The 15,305-nt window shown below is 51.1% G+C and overlaps 2 protein-coding genes and 1 long non-coding RNA gene across 3 annotated transcripts in view; 2 read left to right on the plus strand and 1 right to left on the minus strand.

Annotated features, from left to right (window-relative positions):
* Mideas (mitotic deacetylase associated SANT domain protein) overlaps positions 1-14,243 on the minus strand; it is a 69,714-nt gene extending 55,471 nt beyond the window's left edge. Inside the window, exon 1 of the mRNA NM_001163501.1 lies at positions 14,137-14,243. The gene's annotated coding sequence lies outside the window, so the exon portion shown is untranslated. The remainder of the gene's footprint in view (positions 1-14,136) is intronic.
* Positions 2,160-10,683, plus strand: Gm51953. Its single transcript, XR_003950096.1, has 3 exons — positions 2,160-2,497; positions 9,583-9,667; positions 9,759-10,683. It is a non-coding gene; the product is annotated as a predicted gene, 51953 (long non-coding RNA).
* Gm46319 (predicted gene, 46319) lies at positions 11,793-15,014 on the plus strand. Its single transcript, XM_030247050.1, has 3 exons — positions 11,793-11,885; positions 13,512-14,476; positions 14,845-15,014. Exons 1-3 carry the CDS (start codon positions 11,793-11,795, stop codon positions 14,924-14,926), a joined length of 1,140 nt encoding a protein of 379 aa, XP_030102910.1. The 3' UTR covers positions 14,927-15,014.
* Positions 15,015-15,305: the final 291 nt, after the last annotated feature.

Consider the following 15,305-nt stretch of genomic DNA (forward strand, 5'->3'; position numbering starts at 1 on the left):
AGCTCTAATAGGTGAAAGGCAATTAGCATTTTCTTACAGCTTCAAGCTTGGCATTTAAAAATATAGACTGTTCCCTGTTTTCCAGAGCTCTTCTGACAATACCTCTCAAATCCAGCAATCAGGGCACGCACCACCACCACAGCCCTCGCCTCCGCCGCCTTTGTACGTATCAGAGCTCTGTACATGGCTATCTCCTCCCACCCGTGTGCATCTGTGTGGTGAGGTGTGGTGTGATGGTTTGGTACGTGTGGTCTGTGTATGTATGTGCACACAGCCAGTACATCCCAGCAATCTTCCGGCCTCCACCCCCATGCCCAGGCCTGGGGTTATAGGTAATGTTGCCATGCCCAGTATTTTATGTGAATGTAAGAATCCAAACTCAGCTAATGCTTGGGCAACAAATGCTCTTACCCACTGAGCCATCTCTCCAGCAAAATGCATGTTTTTCCAGGGCTGGAGAGAAAGTGCAGCAGTTAAGAGTGCTGGTTGCTCTTCCAGAGGACCCTGGTTCAATTCCCAGCACCTACATGGCAGCTCACGACAGTCTGTAACTCCAGTTCCAGAGGGTCCGACACCCTCACATGACATACATGCAAGCAAAACACCAATGCACACTTAAAAGAGAAAGAGAATTATTTTTAAAAATGCCTGCTCTTCAGTTCCTCGGTGGGTGGGGTACCTGGCGTAATGTCCTATGACTGAATGCCCTATGATGTTGGAGGCGGCATGACCACTTTGTTGAAGAAGAATGACAAAAAGACAGTTGGAGGACTGGACCATAGAGGACTGGGTGGAAAGAGAGAAGAGAGGGTCCCACAGAGATAAAGGCTAACGCAATGTCCACACACTGGCCATCCTAAAATAAGGTGAAACCTCTCTAGACATCAACTCACACATCTGCCGTCCGGGCTCCCCCTGATCTGTTCTGCCGAGAACAAAGATGGGCTCCTAAAGGAGTCAGAAACACTGGTACTTCCAGGTTCTGGAAATGTATCTAGGAACAGCATACGCCATGCAAACCAGCGCTGATCTAACAGGCAAACAGCTCAGTTCTGCCCAAGGGTGCCTCAGCTTGGAGCCCATCAACCATAGTGAGGAAGATGTTTCCCACAGTGCTTTCCAAGTGCATGCAGACCCAAGACGCCCATTTGGTGAAGGAATGCTTTCACAGACCTCTGGTTCCAACCACGAGGCACCATGAAGGCCTTGGCAGGTTGGCAGTATCTCCAAACAAGGAGCCTGTCGTGTGTTCCAAACCCTTTTATAGACACACAAAGGTCCCCAAGTTTCTGCTCTGGAGCCCATGCTACACCCCAAAGTCACTATCAGGAAGGCAAGTTTCTCCCCACCCTCTAACAGGAAGAGCGACCAGACTGAACGGGGCCTTCATCTCTCCTCACAGGAGACTGTGCTGTGCAGGAGAACTGTGAGGCCCCTGAATCGAGCCAGGATTCCTGGTTCCTCGGGTGGAAAGGTAAGTCTACGACCTTTAAGCAAGTTCCTCGCCACAGACACATGGTCAGAATGGCTCATCTGAGTCCTTCTCACAGTGTGCAAGGCCAGTAGCTGGAATCTGTATGCAGTAACTCCCTTTCTGCCTCACCGGGGTCTGGGAAGCCTCAAAAAAAAAAAAAAAAAAAACCATAGAGTAGCAAGGGGTCATTTGTAGCAGCAGAGGCTAAAGGAGACTGAGAGGGATTGGGGCTGTCCTTCAGACAAACAGTTCTGTGTGCATGTGTAACCACCTAAACACCAGCCCCCACTGGGCCCATATCCCCTCAGGCTACCTATCCTTAGTATCCTCCCTGTGGAACCCCTACTGTGTGCCAGGCACCACTCCAGGTCAGTGAGACTCCAGGCATACCTGCATCTGACTCCCCACATCTCAGTTAGAAATTGATTCCAGAACCTCAAAGGCGGCATAGCTCAAAAGGGGCAGTGTGGAAGCAGGTGACTTCTAGCTGACTCTGTGGACCTCTGCCAAGAGGGGAAAGGGCAGGGAGGGCATGCCACACGGAGGGAACAATGAGCAGATACAGAGAGGAGTGAAAGCAAACAGAGGCAGTGAGGACCCGGCTCCCACAGGAAGGACTAAGCTAAGGCCACAGGGCTGCGTGCAAAAGGAGGTGGGTTGGGACTTAGAGCCAGGGCCTCGGTGCTGTTCTGAGGAAGGTGGGGTTTCTCCTGCAGGATGTGGGCAGCTCTAAGGGTTGTGCAGAAGGGTGACAAGACCAGAGCTGTATTTTAATAGAATAACTCGGTTCCCTTGAGACTTCATTTCCGCCTTACTGCTGCCCTAAACACAATGTATTTCATCTCGAGATGCATAGGCCACTCCAGTGTAAATTAGCTTAGAGTCAATATGGCGAGGGGTACAGCCTTTTCCCACCGGCCTGGCAAGCCTGACCGGACATGGGTCCCTAAGCTTCAACATCAGGAGAGAAAAAATAAAATCCTCAACTCCTACTGATGGTCGGTCACCACAGCTAAGGCACTGGTGAGTTCAAAATTGCATTTTTTTCTTTTGTCTTTTTACAGAAATTAGTTCATTTATCTAAGGCTATTGGAACCAAAGGGCCAAGGAACCCTTGCTTCAGAGAGACGGTGTGAGGACAAGGAGGGGGCTGGAGCTCACAATAACTTTTGGGAAATTGAGCAAGAATGTTAACAGGCGATGCTGACAGTCCCAAGCAGACAACGCCCTAGCTGCTATCTCAGGGGGAAAAGGCTGGGTAGAACATCTTAACCTAGATTGACATCTTCAGAACTGGAGGGGTGCCCACGACAAGAGTACCCGAGGCCTCAACTGTTTCACAACCCAAACCGGAGGCCAAACACTAACCCCTGGTCTGAAAGGCAAGATGGTGCCCTTCCAAATACCTCAAGATTCTGAGAGTCTCCTGCAGCCTTGGAAAAGGAACAAAATCCCCGTCTTCACTGTTACCTAGAGAGCAAGCGCCCATGCCTTGGCGTGTGTTCCCGTGGGGCAGCGCGGAAGTTTTCCACATGGAATCAAAAGTGCCAGCCTGCCCACGTGCTAGAATGCTCGTCCTTCCCGGCTGGAATGACTCCAACTTCGGAGAAGGAGCCCAACTGCCAGCAAGACGCTCAGCTCTCCAGAACATACAAGAATCCTAGAGCTCAGCCGAAGGTGAAAGATTTGGAAAGATGTCCAAAAAGATTATATGATCAAGAAGAGGTGGATGTTTTAATGGCCCAAGAGCATCCCTCCCATTCGGTCTCATTCTCTCCCACCTCCAGTAATTCCGATCACACCAATCAAAGTGCTGGAATGGATTCTAGGGTGGGGGGCCCTTCCACTTAGCATGTGCTCCCCACCCTCAGCTTCAAATAGGGTTCCATATGCCATGGAAGAAGCTGCAGGCTGTAGAGCTCAGCTCCCAGGAATCAGCAGCGAGCACACAGACAGAGAAGGGAAGCTGAGCTGACCGGATGGCTCTGCCTGGAGCAGGTCTCATCCTGTGGGTCAGGACCCCCAGAGAGTTACATCTCAGATAGCTACAATACAACAGTAGCAACGTTAGAAGCAGCATTGAAACAGTTTTATGGTTGGGGGGGGAGTGGGTCACCACAGCCCGAGGAACTGTATTAAAGGGTCACAGCATGAGGAAGGGTGAGAGCAAGGCTCAGAGCATGAGTAGTAGTACCCAAAGGCAGGGGACGAGCAGAACTCATTCTAGAGGGGTGGGGCCATCCAGGCCTGGACTCAGCAAAAATCGGAAGCCAGTGTCTTCATCACCTTGGCTCGGATTCTGGCATTCCAGCTTCCCACCAGTCCTGATTGATTTCTGAACCTTCCTCCGGGACATTCCGTGAGATTCCGAATATCCTTCTGGTAAAATTCTTTTCAGTTCAGCTAAAGTCACCTTCTACACGCAGATCTAAGAGCTGCATTCACCCTGTGAATCGCCCATCTGCACACAGACCCCTGTGTCCCAGGAAACAGCACTTCGCTCAAGCCAAGGGGTTTCAAGTGGGGATGTAGCTCAGCGATAGAATGTTTGCCTGCCGTGCATAAGGGGGCAGGGAGGAGAGATGAAGGGTTGCCTCTCTCTTTCCATCTGTGAAGAATCTAATTCCAGCGCCTATAACTATCCCAAAGGATCACAGCCACCTGAGAACCGTGATGTGGCAAGTGCTGTAAAGGCTACAACTCTGGCGCTTACACTGAGCAGGCGCCTTGCATTAAACGTATATATGTCAAAAATAAAAAGCAATCCCTGCTGCCCTGGACCTGCTCAGGGAATGGTGGACTTGGGCTGAGGAAACCTAAGTTGGAGACCTTGCAGGAAGCCATATCCCAGGAGATGCCACCACCACCACCACCACGCCCTCCACAGCAAAGCTTCCACAACTTAATTCCTTAACCAATATGTCTTTCCAATGCTCTGTCCTGATTCCCCTCGGATCAATGGTGGATCTACCTTAACGAAATCTAAGAAAGTCTAACAGAGAACTCTCATAAAGTGCAACGCAGCATAATTTTGTGCACGAAATCACAGTCCCTGTTCTCACCATACAGCACGTTTTCTCCTCCTCTCGGGCTTTCCTGTCAGTCTGTGTTCTTCCTCTCTCATCTCGGTGCCTTCTCAGTCTCTGCTGTTAACTCTCTTCAGCCACAGCCCTTAGCCAGTGATCTCCCCACTTCCTCCTCACATGCAGTCATTTTCTCTGTGAGCTCCCACAGCTTTCTATGTGATCCCCCCACACACAAAAAATCTGCTCCAGAATGGCCTGCAGACCAAAGAAGCCGGAGAGACGATCAGGCTTGGGGTGGCAGCCATCCTTCTTGCTTAAACGGAGTGTCTTCGGAGTAGCCTCGTGAAAATCGGGTGGGCTACTGAGCTGGAAGGGCCAAACCCCACAAACAGTACTTTGGGGCTTTCCTGCTGCAGACTGATTTGCCCACAGGACATCTCTCTCAGATGTCCCAGAGGTTCCAACCCAGTATGGCTGAACTCAGACTCAATTTCCCCCCTAAAACCTGCTCTTGCATCCATGCCTTGAGCAGAAATCTGAGCTCACCTTTTGACTGCTTTGCACTGAACACTCAGTGGGTCCATCACGCCAAGTCCTGACGTCTCCTTAACCAGCTTCTATCTTTCTCCCTCTTTCAAGGACTGTAACACGTTCTCGCTCTGGCCCTTTGGATCCCTCTTCCTCAAGCTCCAATTAATCGCTGTGCTGCAGTTTGAGTTTTGGAAAGGAAACACCCGTCCCCCACACCCCTATTCGCGCACACACACACCCATCTAATGCTCGCTGCTCCCCACTGCCTCCAGAGTGGTCCAGACCTCTTTGCTGGCACATCCAGCAAGCTGGCCTGTGCAAGCTCACGAAGTCTCTCTCTGCCACTTGCAATTCGCTCCCAAGCCGATCTGTTGTACCTCCAGGCCTGGCTGAGCCGTTCCCTGTCCCTACACCGCCTTGGCTCCCTTTGCCACCTGGCCGATGCCTACTTGCTTTCAGATTCTCAGGAGGCTCAGGCAGCCCCACCTTCATTTTTGTGAGGGCGGGAGGTGTTCTGTTGTTTAGTTTTGCTTTTCAAGAGAGTTTCACCGTGTAGCCCTGGCCATCCAGGAACTCGATCTATAGACCAGGCTAGCCTTGAATGGAGCTCAGAGATCCTCCTGCCTCTGGGATTAAAGGCTTGTGCCACCACCGCCTGGTAACTCTCATTAACTCCACGGCAGTCATATAACACACATAACCTGCAAGCTGTAAGTAAGGTCATACCAGGCCTTCCTGACTTTCCACTCTCCACGGGAGAGTTAACCAGTCCTGAACACTGAATTACCTAATGCTTAACTGCTCTTGGATGGTGTGTCCCCACTGTCCCCTGGGAGAATGCAGATGTGGAGTGGACACTTGAACTTTCCTCATGCTCGTATCCCTAGTGCTTACTGGACCTTGCTTTCTTCAACGCCGTGCTCTCGCTAACCGAATGTGGCGTGAGAGAGAGCACCGTGTAAGCCACACAGTGCAAAGTTATCCATGCTACAGTTTCTTCTACATAGCTAAGAGACGTCAGATTCTAAATGCCATCCGCCGACACCTGCTCAGTGAGGTGGTAGAACACATCTTGAGGTCCTGCCTCCTCTAGTGCAAGACAAGGTACCGGCATGCCTGGTGGCTGGCTCCTGAGGGACCCCATAGCGCATGCAGGAGAAGACACAGAGCCATATTGCTTACTTCTCTGCAAGCCTCTTGCTGGCCTTCAGCTCGAAGGTCAAAGAAGGGTAGGGGCAAGGAGAGGGTACGCCGCAAACCGCGGCTTTAGAGCAAGGTACTCCGTCCACATGGGCAGCACCCTCTGTCAATCCCACATCAACCACAGGCAACTCAAACCCAAGGCTTTCATCTGTAACCCTAGGTGAACGGGCCACTGTTTAAAACCCGCTCCATGGTTCTCTCTTCCATTATCCCCTGAGCATCTATTTGAAGAACCTTTCTCGCTTAGCCCCACACAGTTATTTCCTCCATGATCTTCCCAGGAAGTACACAGCAAAGGGCTCTCTTACCACGCTCATTTACATTATACAAATTCAAATAGCCAAGCTTACGAGGAAGGAGGAGAGAGAGCAGACAGAGGAGGGAATGAAGGGGAGGGGGGACAGAACATAATAGAACAAGGGGAAAAACAGCCATTGACACCTGCCTTTCATGTGCTAAGAGCCCCCAGCACGGTGTGGTGCGGTGGGGTACAGTGAGGTAGTCATTTCACCATCCCGGGGGACACAATAGCATTTAAATGAACTACTATACTACTTCATACTACATATCTCTCTCCACCTGGTGTTCAGTCTTCTCCTATAAATAGGATGCATTAAGATAAATCTTAAGTATCACAAGCCTATATGATGCAGGCACGACCTCACAAACCTATAATCACAGCACTTGAAAGCCTACAGGAAGATGGCAAGTGGAAAGCCAGCTTGAACCAAGAGCAAACTCTAAACTCTTAAAACAGCCTGGAAACAAGGAAAGACCCAGAAAAGGGTGGGGGTGGGGCGGATCAACTCTGTCTGCTGAGCGCCCGGTGTCCACGAAAGGACTTTCACGGTTAATCTTAATTATGTTTGTATTCCTTGGCTTATCTACTGTCCCACCAAATTCCATTCTCCCGGGGACAGATTCACACTCAGGCAGCTCTGCCCTCTGGGACTCACCGGGGATACAGGCTTCTCTGAGCATGGGGGACCCACTCACGCGAGCTCCAAGGCTGTCTCTCCCACAACACTGTCCCTGTGCTAGTCAGCTGTTTCAGGGCATCAGGTCCATGTTACTGGGCCTTCTCTTCATTCCTCTCCGGAGCTGGGACGGTTGCTATGTCTGGCTAGAAAGCTTGGGGGACTTAACAAATGTCTAGCAATTAAAATCAGTTAAGAGCTAAAGGTGACTGGGAGGTGTGGGGAGAGTGGAACACCTTTAAACCCAGCACTCAGGAGGCAGAGGCAGGTGGATCTCTGTGAGTTCAAGGCCAGCCTGGTCTACAGAGTGAGTTCCAGGACACCCGGGGCTACAGTGAAACCCTGCCTTGAAAAACAAAAACAAAAATTAAACAGACAAACAAACAAAAAATGGAAAAGAGAAGAGAGGAGAGGAGAGGAGAGGAGAGGAGAGGAGAGGAGAGGAGAGGAGAGGAGAGGAGAGGAGAGAAGAGAAGAGAAGAGAAGAGAAGAGAAGAGAAGAGAAGAGAAGAGAAGAGAAGAGAAGAGAAGAGAAGAGAAGAGAATTCTGGATGGAAGGTGAATCCAGTGTATTTGTTGCAGCGCTGTTTGGAGTGCAAGGGCTGGCAACAATCCAAGCATTCCTCTGTAAGTGACTAGTAGCATAAATCACGGTATTCACACAGCAGAGCAGAGTTCAGCCTCAGGGACAGTGAGGCCGCCTCACATGGGCTGGTATAGAACAACCTCCAAACTTCTGTGTATGGCTCCACATTTCCCTGTTTGCTAAGCCTACACCTGGAAGAGGAGCTGAAAAAAAAAAAGTTACACGTAGTTGTCTAAGTGAGAGGAACCATAGGACAGCAGGCATAACGAGCGACAGAGGAGGGGGCCTCGTTTTCAAACTTTATATCATCCATCACACTATCAAGTTTCTCTTCTGTGCATGTGTATGTGTAATGTGTGTGTGTGTAATGTGTATGTGTGCATGAATGTGTGTCCATGGTCACATGGATGGCACACATGTGTACAAGTGTGCACATACACATGAAGGCCAGGGGTGGATGTCAGCCGTCCTCCTCGAGTGCCTGTCACCTTCTGCACTAAGGCAGGACCTCTCACTCCATCCCAAAGCTCACTGACTCATTGAGCTAGCAAGCCAGCAAGCTGCTGCTGTGATCTCATCTCTGCATCCCGAGTGCTGGGATCTCAGGCCGGCCATTATGTCCTTAAGTGTGTACCGAGAATCCAAACTCCAGTCCTCAGACTGGCATGGCAAGTACTTTGTCACCGAGCCATCCTCCAGTCCTACATTAATATTTTATAATATCTTCTGGGCTTTGTATTTTTCTTAAGAAAAAAATCTTTCTCTCATAATTAATAATATGTATTTTTCTAATTCTCTTTGAATATATGTGTATATGTATGTACAGCAATCTCTTTTGTCTCTGTTGAGATTATTTTGACTTATGTTATACCCATGCAACATATCATTTGAATCTCGAACTATGCATATATATTAGCTTCCTAAATAGAAAACTGGGGGAGGGGCACCTACTAAATTTAAAGAGCACACCTATAGGGTATGTTTTATAATATGTGAATTACATCTTGGGTATAAAAAAGAAAAGAAAAACCACGGGCTGGTGAGGTGGAGACCGGAGTTCAATCCTTAGGTTCCGTCAAGGTGGGGGAAGGGCACTGTCCTCACAAAGTTGTCCTCTGACCCCCACACATGCACCACATCACACATATGCATGCCCACACCCACTCACACACATCACACACATAATATTTTTTTAAAAGAAAGAATCTAATTTACAAGGTAAAGTTGCAGGAGTCTGAGCCTGAGAACTCCTGAAGCCTCCTGCCAGAGCTTAGCCAGGATCCCTCTCAAGACTCGGGTTTTCGACTTTAGCCTAGTTTTAGAGGTCAGCCCCTGATTGCACAAAGCAAGCCTGCAGCCACCTGGGAAGCAGACCATCTCTAGAGTCTTGCCTCAGGTTCCCTCAGGAGGCCAGGGCAACCTAGAGAATAAGCCCTTGGACCTTAAGACAGGCCCCAAGGCATAGCAGGGTATCGCGGGCAGGACGGCACACCCAATCAGGTCAAGGAGGAGCGAGCCTGATGCTGGACAGATACTGTCTGACACCCAGAGAGAAAGCGGTGCTAGACATGGGGAAAATGAATGAGGTGAAGAGTCAGAAGGGTCCAGCGACGGCTAACAGGTAAGAGAGGCAGGCCTGGAGGAAACATGTTTGCAAGTTACACCACGAATCATGGGTTTTATGGTTATGGGTTATGTGCCTACTTATGCAGAAGCAGACAAATTTAACTCTAACCTTTTATATCTTTATATCATCACCACCATCATCACCACCACCACCACCAGCACCAGCACCACCACCACCATTATCATCGTCGTCATCATCATCATCGCCACCACTACCACCATTCATCGTTTACCAAAATGTGCTGTAAGTGGAGGAACAGGTCTAGGGATAGAAATATATACAAAACAAGGGCATCCAGCTGAGTTTTAAACTGATCACTGTCATCTCTCTACAGCTCCATTTAAGAATCTGAAGTGCAGTCATGCTCAACAGAGAAGCTGAAAATCCTTCCACCAGGACTAAGGTTCTCTTCAGCAGAAGGCCCCAGTGAATGTTACCAGAGTCCCAGGCAGAGCCCGCAGGTTGGGGCAGGGAAATGCTTAAGGAAAGAAACAGGAAGACAGCAGGGCTGAGCCAAGTAGAAGAGAGGAAGAGGGAGATATTCCCGGCATCCAGGAAAGCATGAGGGGCCAGAATGCTTGCCACCAGTGGTTGGACAAACACCCACAGCGGGTCATTGGGTCAGGGCTGTGATGTGAGGCAGGAGAACAGCAGAGGCCAGACTTCTATGAGGAAGGCCCTGACCGACTGCCAGCTTAGAAGTTTGATCCTTACCATGGAGACAGTGGGGAGCCGTTGAAGGCTGCTGGGCAGAAGGCTGACCCTTGCCTACTGGCATTAATGGTAAGATTACAGAGCAGCCCTTTATCCAAGGCTTATTCAAAGCCTCGTGTGGATTTCAAGTGGTACTTAAGACACAAAGTCCTAACACTCTGGCCCCGTGTCATGTGGACCAGAAAAAGAACGTTTAAGAGTCTCACAAAGAAGCGCTTCATGGAGACCTCAAGCGAGGGCTGCTTTATACAAGGAACCAAGCACGCATGTGGTTCCGCACGGTCAGCCGCAGCATCTGGAAGATTGCAGCACTTTCTTCAGAGTCTGGAATGTCCTCTTCAGCCAGGGCTGTTCCACCTCCCTCTTTTGGAGGTAAGTGGTTATGTCAAAACACTGCATCCTCGGGAGTGCAGGGCCTGAGGCAGCAGAAGGAATCAGAAAGCTAGAAATAGAAGTTTCAGCTTGGACGGCATAAAGGGCCTTCTACACTGAGGCCACCTTCTTCACAAAAGCTGCTTCTCCCAGTAGCATTTTGATCCCCCCCCCCCCCCCCCCCCAGTTGCTGAACTCCACAAACATCTCCTGTAGCATTTCCTTCTGGAGCAATAAAAGTACCTTTCTCGGGTTTTTAGTCAGAGCTTGTTTTCCAACTGTGATTCTAACTGTGCATGGCAAGGCTGCAGGAGGGGCTCTGAACTCAGTAGCAACATCAAGCATTTATGTAAAGGTGGGTGAGGCCCCTGGGCCTAGACTGCGGGGGGGGGGGGGGGGGGGACGACAGAGGGGCAAGTTCTTTGAACAAAGGCAAAGCCTAGTAAACCAGAGGAAGGGCCTGAGCTCTGTGTGAAACTCAGTCAGGCCAAACTGGAGATGTGGGGGACAGACCTGCAGATGACTCCACAGCTCTGGGGAGCAGGCCTGGCAAGAGGCCCCTCCCTGCCATCCTGCCAGCCACACCAAGTGAGCTTTGGGTGTTTCCAGTCTCATCAAGGACATAAAAGACCATAAACTCAGAGTTCTCTTTCTCTGGGGTGGGCGCGGGGGAGGGGGGGGGGTCAGAAGGAAGCCTGTTCCTTCCATCAATCTTGGTGTCACTAGGACTCACGGAGGCGGGGTTTTCTAGTCAGGTGACAAGAACCTTGACAGACAAGTTCAGTAAAAACTCAATATCCCCCGGAGCAATCGAGTTGTGAAATTCCAGGCAACTCCTACCTTAGTGGGGCTTTTGTTCTAAATCCATTCCCCGGTGGCTACTGTGGAACCAGAGCTTCCAGAACTCTCCTGATTTTACATGCTTTTCCTCCAGTCTCTGAAAGCACACAGATACCTGCCAGGGACTGTGTGCCCTAATGTTATGGTCTGACAAGCGGTCACTGTGCCGGTGACATACAGATGACACAAGGCTGCAACCCAGCAGTTGGCTTCCAAGTGAAATTCCACTGTTTGGCTTGGGAAGCCATGAAGGAACACCAGCATGTTCCAGTCGGTCACCAGTATCTGCTTCTGGGAGCAGAGGACCATGCGTGCACTGTAGGGGGTTGGTGCCAAGCAGTCACAGAGTAGCACAACAGGGAAAGGCATTGCCTGGTGAATCTCAGCCCAGAATAGACTGTATGACTGACACTTGGGATGACAGAAGGATGGTCTTGCACAAATGCAGTGCTCGCTTCTTGGTCTCCAAAGGATTGCGCTGGTCCTTCATACAGTTGAAGCTCTCAAGAAACCATTAGCCTTCTCCTATGTGCAGGTTGGGCCCCTGTGGTGGCTTGAATGGGCACTACCCCTCCCCCCGCCCCGTCCCGCAGACTCATACATCTAAATGCTTCCTTGCTTGTTAGTGGAACTATTTTGGAAGGATTATGATATGTGGCCTTGTTTGGAGGAGGTGTGTTGCTGGAAGAGGGTTTTGAGTTTTCAAATGCCTATACTGGGCTCAGTGCCCCTGATCCCACCCCCACACCACCCCCGCCCCCAAACCTGCTGCTGTGGATTGATCATATCTAAGCTCTCAGCTACTGCTCCAGCGCCATGCCTGCCTGCCTGCTGCCATGCTCCCTGCCATGATGATCCTGGACTCACCCTCTGAAACTGTGAGCAAGTCCCCAATTAAATGCTTTCATTTATAAGTTGCCTTGGTTACGGTGTCTCTTCACATCACTAGAAAAGTAGCTAAGACAGCCTGCTTCCTGCAGGGCAGAATTTGGATAGATATGAAGACCCCTGTCCCTGTAGACAGTACTAGGGAAGTAGGTGTAGGGACCACACTACAGAAAACATGTGAGTCACCCTCAACCCCACACCCATCGGCCACACAGACACATAGTCTCAGAGCCTGGCACATTTCCTTTACCCACTAAGCATGCTTCCCCTTTGCCCAGAACACAATAAAGGAATTAGGACCCACCTAAATGTCTGCAGCTGATCCTTCAAGGCTCAAAGTCTGCCCGGCCAGCTCAGACATACATGACCTGTGACTCCTCTTTATAGCTAGCCCCAATCCTGCAATTCTGCTCATTCAAACAGCCCTTCCGTGAAGACAGGATTGGACAGTCATCTCCTATCTCCTTTTCCTGCTGACGTCATCCCACATTTTCTCAGGACAAGTGAAGGTACAGTTCTTGGCACAATGCTCAGGCTGCCTAAGATATTTATTCTGTAGTAAATAGTAAAGAGAGACTGCTTTCCTGAGTAGCCAGACTCTCAGGAGATCAGCAAGCTGTCGGAGGTTAAGGGAGAGGCAAGGAAACAACCATCCAGCAAAAGTTAAAGGGTAAGAAGAATTCGAGAACAGCAGTTCAGGCCCAGATCTGTCCTAAGCATTTGCAATGCAAATCTGCGTTTTGTTCACCACCACCAAGAGCTTGCACAATAGCGTGTGTATAAACATCCACGCCAACAAAGCCTGACTGTGCAATCACGCAGTAATTACAGACCGGCAGAAAGCTGCTGCTAGGGACTGCACTATTCAAGCTCTAGACATCCCATCTCCAACTGTCCACGGCCTGTACACACATTCCTGCACACATCGCCCTGTCCCCGCCGCTGCTACAGCTTCAGGCACAAACCAAGGAGCCCTGGCGCCAGCTGCTGGGCCACGCCAAGACCCCTGCAACTATGCAAAGATGTCATAAACTTCTCAGCTGTTCTTTAAAGACCCAGAAGCACGAGGCTACCGAGGGCGGGCGGCGGGGAACCATCATCAAAGTTCCCAGGCAAACTCCTGCAGCCCTAGCCGTTTTAGAACACAGAAAAGAACAAGATGCCACGGAGTCCACTGGAAGCGGCTTTCTGGGTTTTATATAGAAAACACTCACATATGTACGTGGGTGTGCTGACAGTTTTTATGGCTAAATTGCAAAGTGTTAGGCCTTAGAGAGCTTACTGTTGGGTTCGGGGCTTGGGAGGGAGGGAGGAAAAGTGTAGAGTCGGGAGGGGCTCGTTTCAAGGAGGCCTGGGGGACAACTCGGGTTTTGCTGGTTGGAAATGGATAGGGCTGTTGACCCAAACTTCTGAGTTGCTCTGCTCTTCGTCACTGCAAGGCCGAGCAAACAAAAGTAGAGGGAAAGTTCCTGTAACTTCCTTCCTGAAACCTGGTGGAGGGCGGCGTAGAGGAAGGGAACGTTTCCCGGGGAAACACCGGGAAGGGCTGGAAAAGCAGCTGCACGCAACCCGAAGAGATGGGGCGCGGGGTGTAGGGCTGGCTCCGGTCGCAGGTCCGGGGAGGCCCCTTCCCGGCATCGCTGCGCTCAGGGGTGGCTCCCTGAGAGGGCTAGGCTGCAGCCAGGCCGGTCTAAGTCCCGAGTCAAAACAACCACCTCAGGGGCGCAACACCGGCCGAGATCTCCGCCACCCTGTCCCTCTCCTGCACCCCCACTCCCAGCGTCCCACGACCCGGCCCGCGCCGCCGAACCCCAACGAATTCCGGATCCCCCCTCCCGCCCCGAGCTCCACGTCGGCGCCCCCCACGGCGGGAAGGCCACCAGGCTCCCGCGACTCACCTGCACGCTGGATCCCTGGGCAGCTCCGAGGGGGCGCGGGACGCAATTCGAGCGCGACCAGCAGACTCAAACTTTGTTGCTCTCGGGACGGCGCAGTCGTCACTTCCTCGCCGAGCAGGCGGCGCGGTCCCGGCTGTGACCCAGCAGCTCGCGCGGCGGCGCGCAGGGCTCTGCAGCCTCCTGCCCCGCCCGCGCCCCGGCTCCGCGCGCCTCCGCGCGGCCCCCAGCCAGACCCTCGGTTCCCGGTGCTGCAGCGGCTGTGGAAGCTTCGTCCCTACCCTCACTCTGCTCTTGGGGAAAGTGCGATCGGAGACTTCCTGCTCTCCCTTGAGTCTAAAAGGTGGCGTTGGAGCCTAGGGGCTGAGTTCAAGGGACCCTAGGGGAAAAAGTCCCCCACCTACATTCCTCCTCCCACGCACGCGCGCGCACACATACAGTCGGGAGAGAGGGGAGAGATAATAAAGGTTTTCATTTCATTTGTTATTTGGACTAGAGAGGACATGTGTGAAAGCAGTGTACTATTTCCCTGAATAATGCTAGGCCAAACTCCAATCTCCCGTCCTCATGTCCCTTACAGGTCTGCACAGTTGTCAGTGGCTTTCCCCGGGTGGCACTTGTACACGATGTTACCATGCATTGTATTTCAGGAACTATGTCATCACCCACGTCGGGTCTGGGAAATAGTCGTTCTGTTCCCTTTCTTCTCAGATCCCCACCTCTTCCTTGTGCACTCAAGTCTCAGAATCTCTGGAGCCTGGTGCGTTCGGGTGTCATCATTAGCCAGAAGTGATTTTACAAGGTGGATCCTGGACGCAGGAGCTTCAGGCAATAGTAATTTTGAAGTTTATCACTGCCCAAAATAAATTTTCTCGGCGTATTAAAACTAACATCAACAGAGAGCTGCCTTTTGAGCCTCTGGCGACCAGTAAGAAAGCAGTTACACAGCAGTGCCCAAAGAAAGACTCCTAATTCCCTTAGGTTGGAGAGAGGACTAGGCTAGCCTTTGCTGTGTGTGTGTGTGGGGGGGGGGGGGGGGGGGGGAGGAGACAGCCAAAACTGCAGGGCAAGGTTTTCCTAACAGAAACGTTTAGTGAGGCAGAAGCTTGCTCTGGAAAACAGGGACCCATAAAAGGCCATTCAGAGACGTCCACTTAAGCTGGACAAAATTT

This window comes from Mus musculus, chromosome 12, assembly GCF_000001635.26.
Source record: "Mus musculus strain C57BL/6J chromosome 12, GRCm38.p6 C57BL/6J".
Lineage (NCBI taxonomy): Eukaryota > Metazoa > Chordata > Mammalia > Rodentia > Muridae > Mus > Mus musculus.